General features: G+C 37.5%; 1 protein-coding gene across 2 annotated transcripts in view; it reads left to right on the forward strand.

Moving 5' to 3' along the window:
• The window catches only part of PIP4K2A (phosphatidylinositol-5-phosphate 4-kinase type 2 alpha), a 115337-nt gene that overhangs the window by 76618 nt on the left and 25918 nt on the right, over positions 1-12801 (forward strand). For both annotated transcript variants that reach the window (XM_063324671.1, XM_063324670.1), the window contains exon 4: positions 6342-6494. In XM_063324671.1, coding sequence (XP_063180741.1) covers positions 6342-6494 — 153 coding nt within the window. The remainder of the gene's footprint in view (positions 1-6341; positions 6495-12801) is intronic.

Consider the following 12801-nt stretch of genomic DNA (forward strand, 5'->3'; position numbering starts at 1 on the left):
ATCTTTGAGCTTGGCATGTTAAATGTGTCTTTGGTTGTATGAGTAATTACACAGGTAATTTAGCGTAGTCTTTAAATGACCTCGTAAAAGTATTCACACTTTAAAAGTACAAAACCTTTTCTTTCTCCTGAGACAAAAAAAACCCAAAAAACCAGCAGGTGCAAGATTAAAACTTCACAAATGAGAAGTGGATGGGGAATTGGCAGAACAGGCACACTCGGAGCAGGAGCCTTGCAGTGAGATGCTGAGTGAAGCCGTGAAGCGGCACAGGGTACGGGGTGGCTGACGGATGTTTGAGTTGTGCCGGAGGACCGATAATGTTGGGGAAGGCTGGGAAGATCTGAAAGGGACAGAGCACTGTGACCCTCTTTTCTTTGAGTTTTGGGCTCACTAACGCTATAGTATAAGCAGGTGATTTTTATTAACTACTTCTGACTACTGCTCCAGCGTTGTATGGATAGATAGATAGATACTCCACTGGTGCCTCCTACAATATCGAAGTTCTATATAGTAGCAGTAAGTGATGGTAAAAATGTTGTTAGATCATCAGATCTGTATCTCTTGGAGGGTAAGAGTTGGACATTTTTTTTTGTTTATATCTGGAGGATATCCTCCCTGATCTGGCTTTGTGGCTCATAGATCTGTGTTAAGTGAGGAGCGGCTCATTTCCCATCTGTTCATATACCACTTAGTCTTCCCCTAATTAAGAAGCAGAGCCAGAGGGAATCTGGTCTGGTATTTGCCATGATCTGTCTCTCCTTTCCCCCTCCCTCAACCTCGTTTATATTTTCCTTTTCGAAAAGGGAGATGCTTGAGTTTCATTCTTTATTTCCTTCCCAGTCCCCTGCGGAAGCCTCACCTAAGGAGGAGACAGAGCAGCTGGGGACGGCAATGGGTCTCTCTTAGCGGAGTTCACTGCTGAGCAGAGGAGAGCCCTACACGGCTCTCTTTAGGCAGGTTCAATCAGCTTTTCTTCCAAGGTGTTTGTGCACAGATATCTATAGTACAACTTGCTTTACTCACTTTTTGTACAAATCTTCCCTGAAATTTGTCTGTGTGATCTCACAGAAGTCATCTGGATCACAGGAGTGTTTTACCATGTATTGTCTTGCAAAACTGCATTTGACAGCAAGAAACAAGTCTATACAGCGCGTCCAATAGTCTGAAACACAGAGCAGAACAAGTCAAATAAATGCATATCTTCAGTCTGTCTGATGAGCACTACTATGTTTCTTATTATTGTCTGTGTTAAGATGACTAACTTAAAAACTTGCATTAGGTAACCTCAGAATAAGTTAAACTTTTTTACTTATGTAAGCTATGTCTAAAGTCTCATTTTAAAAGAGAAAAACCCACAAACTTTCCACAGTCTTTGTGGTGTAAAGTGCATATTGGACGTTACACATGGTGTTACTCGTATTTTTGTCTGAGATTTCTTACCAGTTACAGGTTTGCTAGTGGCTGTGCTTTAGAGAGGCTTAAGTGAAGGACCTTCTTGGCCATTTTGTGTGTTAACTTACAATAAACATTTTCCAACAAAGAATCTTTTCACTTCTAATATATGTGTTATTAATTTGTTAGTATTTGGCAGGGTTGAATGGGGTGCAAAATGCTTTGGTTTATACTTAACAGTGTTGGGTCAAACATGTAAGTTAGCTTTACCTACATCAAAAGGGAAGGATCTTAGTGTTTTTAAAGTATTTTTAAATAGCCATATTTTCCCCTTTGAAGCCCCTAAACTTTTCTAGTTTGATCCTTTCAGTGAAGCTGTTCCTTGATCTTACTTGCTAATGGTGACTTACCAGCGCAGGCCAATTTTTGTCATCTTTTTATTTCAAGATTCATTGTCATGATCAGGCAACAGTATATGTATTTTATTGAAGACTGATTTCTAACTATAAGCAAATATAACTAGTTTAGTTGAGAGGTAAGATAGTTTGCATCATTCCCAGAAGCTTTACTTTAGAAGGAATTTGAACTTTTCTCTGTTCACAGAAGCGAGAGTTAACCATTACAAATAAAACCGTCTGCAGATAAAACTCAGCCATGCTTTTATCAGCACAAGAAAGTGCTAATGCAGTTGCTAGTAATCAGCACAATATGATGTAATGAGATTTTTTTTTTTTTCAGCTTTTAAAACTGTACTTATTTAATAAGCTTATGCTTTAATAAACTTCTGGTACTATAAAAAGGTATCAAAATAAAGCACAGCAAATAGTAATATTAACAATATCCTTCATGTTCCACCACTTTTCCAAGTTCAAAGGGACTACAGTCCGTGTCTGAAGGGAGCATTATATTGAGAGAGTTATCACAGGAATGGAGAGTTAGTAAAAATAAAGCGCCAAAGAGGTTGTTTAATTAGACATTGGCTTTATCTTAAACATGTTTAATGTTTAAACATCTGATTTTAAGCTCTGATTTATTATTAGAGTCAGAGTATTGTAGAGAGGGCACTTGGGTTACCTGTGCATGTATGTAAAGGTGCTGCTTAGCATAAAGTGAGTTGGTTTATTGTAACAAATTAATATGCATGTGGTAAAATGATAAGTGTCTGCATTCTTAATTAAGCTTGCTATGGATAACTGATAATAAAATAGCCATCTACTAAAAAATAAATGCATCACCATTTCTAACCCATTAAAGCATTAAGAAACGGTAAAGTGTGTGCAAAATTATTATCTACAGATGTATTATATTGTCTTGTTAGCAATGTTTTTGGTGTGACAAATTAACATGTCATTATAGTTAGCAATCAGGCAGAATTCATTTCCATTAGAAAAAAATGCTATTGCTGGAAAAACCAAGAATCAGTAATAAGTCATTGACTTTACAAGGTTTCCTCCAATTGATTTAAAATATGACTAAATTTATTAATTTCTATTTGAATCGGACTAATTTCTATTTTTTTTTTCTGTCTAGCCTGAATTCCTGAATTGTAATCAAAGAAGCATGATAAAAGGGCTACTAGTTGATTCATTCTTTTAGTGTAACAGCTGGGTTTTTTTTAAAATCAGAATTTCTTATTGCTTATGCTATCCATATTTTTAAATGCATCAAGTATCATATTCCATCATGGGGAATGAGTAAATTTATGTTTGTTTTGATGGGTTGCTACAAAAATATACCTATATACTAGATATTCCTGGTTAATGATGGGATGAAAGGAGGTTCCTGGAAAGCAGGAAGAAGCATTTTAAGACCTAGAACTTAGAATAGCTCTCCTGTGCAAATACTGCTTAGGAAGACAAAAGGAGTCAGATTTTAGAAGAGCAAACGGTTATAGGAATAGCATTCGGAAGGTTTTACATCAAAAGTGGTTATTTTTGTAGCTTTCTGGCCACAGAATTAGTAATTGAGATTTAGCAACTGCAAAGTCCAGAGAAGTATCATCTCCCATGTGTTGTGTCTCGATCAAGACATTGCTAGCAAGATACCGAGTGCTCCCAGGTCTGAATTTCACTCAAATCTGACAAGTCTTTTGGTGACGAATGTTAAAATATACCTCAAGAGTATTTGAAATCTTGGAGAATAATGCGAGTTCAGGTACTCCTTACCATCTTCCCTCTTTCCCTCCTGCTTCAGAGGTTCAGTGTCAGACTGGCAACTACACCTTTTTGCAACTTTTTTTAGCAAAACAGCTTAAGTCTCCCCCCATGTTAATTGCTTTCAAGGTTTCTACCACATGGCTTTACAGTTTGAAGACTAGGGTTCTCTGCGAAAAACGCCCTCAGAAAACTGTGGTTACTGCTTTATTGCGATAGTTAACCTCAGAATAGTGCACCTTTTTCTGCTGAGAACAATAACAAACAATTACTCAGTATACTGTCTTCATTATTGCTAAGTGAATTACAGCCTAACTTAGCAGTAGTTGAATTCAGTACCTACACTAATGACTACCCATGCTTTAGCGTTTTTCAAAATTAAATATAATTCTTATGTTACATCATATTTTACAGTTTGTGATGAAGGTAACTGAATTTGCACAATTTTTTAAGAACTTTTATTATCAGTTCTTCATCTTGAACTATTAAATATAAATCCTGTCAATAAAGCCAAGTGCTGACTTTAGAATGGAGAGGGTTTCTAAGACTAACTCAATTTATGATTCAATTTGAAAATTGATGAAGTACTGATATCAAGTGTAGCATTAAGAAAATTCGATCCGTTTATGATACCTGTTCTCTTGAATAGACTGCATCAGTACATACAAAACATTTCAGTGGTGGAGTGGTGGCAAATGCATTCGAATAGTGAACATCTGAAAATAGTTACAAGAAAACTGCAGTAACACTTAAGTTCCCTTCTCTAGTATCACGACTCGCATCTGTTAAAATTGTCTGTCCAAAAGCTAGTGCAGAGAAGGAACAGAGTCTGCAATGATTGTCCCTAAAGTTTTGTTCTGACTGGTCTAGAAAAATTCTTTATTTGTAGACATTAGGGAAGCACCCACATCCTTTCTTTCTTTAGTGAATAGGGAGGATAATGGAGAAAGACATGACTTTTTATCACAGGCATTAGGAATGATTCTACTTCATTGCACAAACCTAGAAAAATACAGGGAGAAGTGTGCAAAGATTTATTTCTCCTACCTGTCATAATTAAGGTTTTCATTCTAAGACCTTGTAGAGCTGCGTGCCTTTAGGTGATATACTGTTATTCCTACTCCTCCTGAGTATTTCAGTTGAACAAAGTAACTGTGTGGGAAAATGTTTTTGTTTCGTATTAAACTGAGTTCGGAAAGCATCCCACATTTGGGATAAAGTTTAACTACACTGAAGGCCTGTGGAAGTCAATGGGTCTCCAAAATCTGTAAACATAATTGTACGTGTTCAAGTGTCTTCTTAAACTGGGGTTATAGTTGCCCTCATCTCTTGGTTGAGGTTATTACCTTATAATAATTACTGACCTTCTGTCACTGAGGTTGAGTCTGTGTGTCCAGCTCCTGCTGAAGGCCATAGAGTTTGTGAACAGATTTATCAATGGTAAAACGTCCAAATAAGACATAGCTCCGATAAAAATTAATTTTTGTGGGTTTGGTACCTGGTTGTGGTAGTCTGAGCCTATTTGTAATTACTTTCTGAAAGCATCATCGCTCTTCCAGTGTAAATCTGTTTTGTGACTTAGATCACAGTGCCTTATCAAACCGACAAATGTGACATATTCTGTAGCTGCTGGAGCTGAATTTTTGCTGTTGAGGAATCTGCAACGTTTATATACAAAATTTTAGTAAAACTCTCTGTGAAAATGGCTTTTCTTCTAGCAGGGAGGACGTTACACTATGTGTGTGTGGAAGGGGGAAATTATATTTCAATTTAGCAACAGCTGCTTGTGCAGTATGGTACAACGAGGAGCCATAGCAGGAGCTGGGTATTCTGCCACCAGTAGGGATATACCAAATGGGGACTGCAGGTTTATTGTGATTAACTTGATTAACCTTTTCAGAGTATGGTCCATTTTTGTGGAAATACACATGGGGTGTAAGAACATCGTTGTGTTTTCTCATGGCTGTGCTACCACTGTTGCTACTTATTTAAAAAAAAAATAAGTGGTGTGATTCACGTATGCAACAATTGGCATAAACTCTTACTGGTAAAGAAAGATGTTTCCATCCAAAAGCAAGTTGTTACACTTTGCCTAATTTATTATTATTGTTCTTAAATATATATAAAAAAAAATCTGAATACTTCTCATTTTCTGAAAAAATCAGTAGCTTTTTTGCTACTGTTGAAGCGCAGATAGTCTCAAGCTTCGGTCTAGAAATGATCACTAGCCTCTAGAGGTTTTTCTTCTAACTACTATACAGTCATTAACTAATCTTCCCCTCTTGAGTCTGTAGGAAGGTAAGTCTATTTTACAAAAGGAGGATCTGTACAATAATATTACTTGCCTAGTACTAGATATGAAATCCATGGAGTAGCTCTGGTAATAGAACTCAGAAATCTAGCTGTGATCTTGTTTATGTGATACTTCTACTACAGGTGAATCCTCTATTTATAGTTATTATGGTGTAATACAGTGTTGCGTTGGGATTTTTAATTACTGTATGTTTTCTTCCCAAAATCTAATAACGTATATGTAACAAAGTGCAATAAATTATCACTCAGCATTGAGAATGACTTTTGAGCCACTGATGGTCAATATCTTCCCCAAACATTCTTCTGTTCTCAGAATATTTTTGAAGCGATTTGTCAAGATAATGCCGTCTGTGATTACATGCTTTGCAGAATTCAGCTTGGAAATGATTAAAAAATAAATGTAAACGGTTTATATTTGTTCTAATTAAAGTTGCATTATTTTTGTCTGACTTGTCGCTTTTTTTGTTTTAATCCAATTGACAGAATTCATTGACAAGAAGTGCACCCCTTGCCAATGATTCCCAAGCACGCAGTGGTGCTCGCTTTCATACATCTTACGACAAAAGATATATCATCAAAACGATAACAAGTGAAGATGTAGCAGAAATGCACAACATACTGAAGAAATACCATCAGGTAATACACTCATTATTATCAGGGTGTGGGATCTCTTCTTGAATATTATATTGCCAATCTTTTTTAGAGTGTTAAAAGCTTTAAATGAATGCTTATGGAATAAGAGTCACTTCAGACTTTTTCCCTTTTGCATGAGCAATTTAGTATATGTCTGCAGTTCACAAGGCTGCACTCTTCTAAATATCTAAGCTAGCTTTCAGTAAAATGATACATCTGTGTGATACAGAGACACTAACTTGGAGGCCATAAGCTCCTTTGCATTAGTAAGAAGATGCCCTTTCTTTCAGCTAGTCCAAGGCTTGAAGCTACTTTATCCTGGGCCAGCTTGCAGATGTCTGTGTACGTGTATAGGAACGGTGCAGGCCACCTCTTTCTTCCTGGTCTGATCACTGAACGGTCTGTGTTTCACTTACAGCAGATTTCAAACAATAAAGGTTGTATTGTATGAGAAATGAAAAATCGGGTATGATTAACGTAAAATTCCTGCTAATAAAGAAACAGGTTTTGCCGAGGTGAAGTTCCATAAACAACAGTAAAGTCAAAAATGAATATTGGAGATCCCTCAAATCAGCCTTGACAGCTGTCAGACACTGCCAGCGCGTAATTTGTGTGGATGGCACAGGGGGGGAGCAGAACTTGGGAAATACGAGAAGCCTTAATAAAATCAGTGCTAATTTTCTTAGCCCCAGATCTGTTTGAATAAGCTCTAAAGCTGCGCTAATCAGAAAAGCCTCTAATAATCATCTAAAATATGACACCCAAAATGAGGGGGGGTTTATCCTTCCTTCCATCTTCCTGCTCACTTCCATGGGTTGGAATTTCAGGTAGAGGCTTCAGGATATTCACGGTTGGGAGGGTTTTTTGTTGTTGTTTTCGGTGGTTTATTTTTTTGTCTTGCAATGTTTAGTAATTTTCTGGGGACTTCAAACGATGTATAATACGAATCTCAAACTCCAGTTTGAAGGCAACACTGGATGAATATAAAGCCCTTGGGTTGACTTTTTTTTTCCTTTTTTTTTTTTTTTTTTAATACTGTTACTTTCATAAAACCAATTCTAAAGCCACCTTTTGAGGTGGAAGGGAGGCAAAAGCATGATTTTGGGGTGCTTGGAACTAAAGGTATTGCCAGCCATCTTTGTGGTGCTGCTTGGCTGCCTCCCTCTCTGCTCTGCCAGTGTTCGGCGGAGATCTCCGAGTTCCCCCCGAGTCCAGAGTAGCTTGGGAAGCCTTCAGTGAGTTAGATATGAACAATCTTCTCTTTATGCATGTTGTTCTTCTGTTTAAATAAAATGTAGGACCACTGTGTGTTTGTTTAAACGTAGCTAAATATCGTCACTACCAAAAATGTTCCCAAGACCATCTTTTAATTACAATTTTACCAAAGATAAATTTTAAACTATGATCTAGATGTAATTTGGGGGTTATTCTTTATTAGAGTTTTCAAGCTTACAATTTTAACTTTGATCTGAAAGGATTTTGATCTGTGAAGCAGTGCAATAGAATTAAAGTTTTAGTCCGTTTCATATTTGGCATTAGAAGCTAGAATTAACGATCCAGATTTTGAGACTTAATCCAGATGAACAGTCATAGAGCTTTTCAAAACAGTCATCTCCTTCCAAGAGTGTCAGTGAAGACAGTGCTAACGTGAACGAACTTAATAATTTGGAATCTTTTTTCATTAATGCTTTCAAACATCAGGGTTCGTAATAAGCTAGGTCACAAGGAGCAATGATCTGAGAGTTATCTGTACCAGGCGTCTGATTTCACTTTATACTGGAAAACATCCATATAATAATGCAAGCATGCGCTTAGTATTAGTAACATCTTACACATTATTGCTTCAGTATCTTTAATAGCTTGGGTCTGAAAGCTTTCAGTGGTGCCTCCAAGAGATTCATAAAGATGCAACTTGCATTTCTTTCTGTTTCAGAACTCACAAGCACTTTATAAAGTGTAGTAAATGCTGAGTAACTCAAGTACAGAGACAGTTTAATAATTGAACTTTATAATTAAATACATTAATTTCAGTATCTTCAGTAATGTACTGTTAAAAGAACAAAATTGTTCGAATTAATTAAAGGAAATCTAAATTAATTGCCACTAACTCTGGTGACGGCTGATACCGTGTCCTGTGTGTTGCTCCTGGAAACTGAATGCTTGGAATTGTTGGGTACAGCAGCTTGTCCTCCCATTTCTCTAGATGTTTTTCAGGCAAGTATGTTAGCCTGCTGGACAAAGTCTAGAGAAGCCATTGTCCTGGTGGGAAGGTTTTAAATAATTCTCTTGACCAAGTCATCCCACACAGACTGGCCTTAGTCTACATTTCTAGTAGAAAACAGTGCAATGCTAGATAACAACCATCGGCACTGGAGCTCATTAATGGTCCCTGCTGTGGTTTTGCTTTGGTCCAGCTATCTGTCTCCCAGATAATTCTGGGCAAGGCTCAAGATATTAACTCAGGCCAGTTACTGTTCCTACTTAGGATTTTGAATGTGAGCATCCTGTTCAATTTGGGTGCACGTTATTCCATTCCAGCTAGAACTGATCCCAGAGGAGAGTCCAAGACCCATCTAATTCACTAGTATGGATGTAACTTTATGGTTCTGGCGGATGGCTTAGTTGTAGTAGTAGAAGGCTTGTCAAGTACTGTACTAGTACTCCTGTGGAAATCTTTGTCAATTAAACAAGTTCTCTCGAGTTCGGTTTTATTTTGGCATACTCTCTTCTGCCAACAGAATAAATAAAAAAGTTCCCTATACTGATTTACGTACCTATCCTGCTGCTCAGTATCTTTCTTAATTGTAATTGTTGCTACAGCTGAAGAAGCTAATTTTAACTACACACAAAAGGACCACAAATATGGGATTATTTTAGGGAAAAGTCTGCTTTTTAGCTTTTTTCTAGTTTCAGTTCACTGATCAACAGCAGCACTTACCACATATGTGAAAGTTCCTGGCCCAGTTAAGTTTACTTCACAGCCCAGGTGTGACTGTGTTTGGGACTAGTTTGGGACTTGTGGTGGCGTGCCCTTCCATCACACCCAGTGTGGTCTGCTCTTAGAGCAGAGCTGTATTTGAAAGGTTCAGCCTTCCACGGAAGGGAGCGTGCAGATATGTTCAGACCCAGTTACATAGTGCAGGGACCATCCTGGGAGGAGCAACCTTTCTCAGGTGCTTGAAGACTAGGGAGGTGATTCATGTGAATTTTAGAAGACTGTTTCTCCCTTGTTAGAGGTTTAGTACCCCCAAAGGACCCGAAGTTAGATCATGTGTGCAGTATGTCACTTGTAAACACTTAGTATCTTGCACCCTCTTTCATCTGCCCAAGAGGACAGTAATTATTTTCCAGTTACCTCTGACATGAAACCTGGTCTAGCGGGAGGTGTCCCTGCCCATGGCAGGGGGATTGGAAGCAGATAATCTTCAAGGTCCCTTCCGACTCTAACCGTTCTATGATTCTATGATTATGAGTGAAATTCATTCCATTTCTGATTGATCATGTCTTTCCTCTCTCTTCCTCAGGCTTTTTTTTTCCCCCCTCTACAAATTCATTCCAGGTTTCTTCCACAGGTTGAAACTCTGAATGAGTTTCATTTAAACCATAATATTTACTCACCTGTTTCCTGATTAAGGCTAACAGCTCCAAGCTGATAGAATCATTCTGGACCTTGGAAATACCTCGTTCCTTGCTTAGGGACAAAACAGGCCTTATCAAACGTTTTCCAAGGCTCCTTGAACTGCTTAACAATAAATACAAGAGGACAGCTATCTTTAAAAAAAGAATACTGGGGAGGGGACTGCGTCAAGTCGGAAGTGTGAGAGACTGGCTGTGTTCTACATTCACCAAAATAGTCCTCATCCCTGGCACTTGCAAAATAGGTGACTTTTCTCCTTGCACCTTTTTGAACTGCAAAGCTACCGATGAGGCATCTGGGAGTTGGTGTGGTCAGCAGAGAAATGCAGCAGGGCTGTTTTCTCATGAACACCTCCAAAATCCAACTCCAAGTACCAATGATTTTTTGTAAAGTCACCAAAAGGTTAGAAAGAGACATGTACACTGCCACTGGAACGTAGAAATAAAGGTTATTTTATCAGTAACTGGAGGTTATAGAGATGTATGGTCCACAAACCCATCCAGTTTTTTCTGTCCTTCCTCTCTCCATCTGTCTGAAGGTGCAATAGCCTGTCTGTTCTTTGGAGCTGTGAGGAACTGAGGTTATAGTTACGCACTTTATACTTACGTATGTACAAAAGGAGCAGGAATTGTGCATAGTTGTAAACACTTGTAAGTCTAAACATACCAAATCTAGTTGCCTGGGTTTTAATTAACCAAAGTTATAATGGATCTGACTGTACACCTTACAGAAATCAGGTTATTTTCAGGAAACAGGATAGCTACTGACTTGTTAGGAGTAAAAATAAAATAAGTCAGTTTGGCTGAGTTTTTAGCTTTCTCCTTTCTGAGTGGAGTTCTGTTGCAATATCACATGGCCTTTTTTCAAAAGCATCCCAGTTTACAGTATTATTACCACTACGTGAAAATTCAAAAAAACACCGAGCGTAAACCCAAAAAGATCAAATTCCAAGCCTAAGGCTACATACTAGAAATTTATAAATAACTAAAAGTGAACCACGCTTGAAGGGGTGTCGAGAAGTTACTATAGAAACAGCATATAAGTATAGATAGCAATTCCAAATTAAAGTTGTTGAATTGTAAATAATAGTCCTGACAATTGTAAATTATAGTTGCTATTCAAAATTATGAGTTGCGTTCGTTCGTTTACCCTGTCTTACGTGATGCCTTTTTTTCTTTAGTGGCAGTCAGGCCTACAACCTCAGACAGGTGGTGAAGGCTTCAGTCTATCAGTCTAAACACTGACGCTTTCTGTCAACTCATCAGATGAGTCTGACGCTTTTAGTACTGAGTAGGAGCGCTAGAGATCATTATTTTCTCTTGCAAAGTTTAAAAAAAACAAAACAAAACACTAAGCCCACCACTTCTACACAAATAGGGGGGAATAATGTCTTTCTCCGTGTTTAAACTTGCAAAGCATCTTGTTATTTATGACTAGATTATAGAGTCCATCATGCGTGGACCAGCTTTCTATTTACATTTAAAGACAAAACGGCCTAGAGCATGCACCAGCTAGGTTTCTAAGTGTTACGGTAAATACAAATATATATGACATATTAGGTTCTTAACGCTGTGAATTTCCATGCTAACCTGTTTTTAAGTGTTGTAATATTTTCTCTCACATAGTATAAAATGCTGCTTTTTTAGTCACATTTTAATGATAACTTGCAATTGGTTTGGGCTGCTTATATTGTCGTTATACTGCCAGTTAGTAGAACTCTTCTTGCTACTCTTACATAGCACTACTTTAGCTGAGGGCTCACTTCACCTGAATATCATTTACTTGTCAAATGGAGCATAACCATCATTATGCTCAAACAGGTCAGACTTTGAAATATTAGAAAAGTCTTTAGACTCTTAAACTTTTCTGGTTCTAAACTTTAGACTTTTCTAAAATACTAGAAAAAAGCTGCACGGGCTTACTTTCTCTTAGTCCTAGTTTGACCATTCAAAATAGCGTACGTTAATCAAGCACGTTCATGTCAAATACTTAAATAGTATTATAAATAAAATATTCATTTGAAATACCTCCAAATCTAGTGCTGTTTTGTTTTAAACCTGTGCTCCTGACCCCAAGAGCATGGACCAGTAAGCTGGAGTTAAACCTACCACTCCCTTTGGCATTGTTAAAGGAGAGCTCAGCAAAGTCATCTGTGATAAGTGCGTTGCCAGGATTTCACCCTACATTTAAGGAACAGGTAATACCCTGCTTCCTCCTAAAGGAAAACTTCTCATTTCAGCACAAGCTATGTTTATATGTTTATTTTGGATGTATTTTCCTGCTCAAAAAATGTATTGAGTAATTTACATAAAATACAGAATATATTAAAGTAGGTACTAGTATATATGTAGGTATTTTATAAACTACAAATATGATTTTCAAGGGCAGAAATCAGTGGCAGTTGAGTAAAATTCTGTTCCAGTTTCCGAAATGCCTGAATGAAGGCACCTTGTCCTTCCTAGTGACCTAAACTTGCTTTAAAGATTAAACCGGTGTAAAACGATGTAAAACTGGAGTCCTGTGGTCTTTGAGAATAGATGATGGGCAGGCTGGAAATTTTTAAAAATAAAATGAAAGCAACTGGAGCGTCTCAGAAAAAAACAACACCGTTTGCACACCTTTTCTTTTTTTTCTTTTTCATTAAAATGGACTTCAAAGGGGTTTTTTTTTTAT

The sequence above is a fragment of the Chroicocephalus ridibundus genome, chromosome 2 (genome assembly GCF_963924245.1).
Source record: "Chroicocephalus ridibundus chromosome 2, bChrRid1.1, whole genome shotgun sequence".
In the NCBI taxonomy this organism is placed as follows: Eukaryota; Metazoa; Chordata; class Aves; order Charadriiformes; family Laridae; genus Chroicocephalus; species Chroicocephalus ridibundus.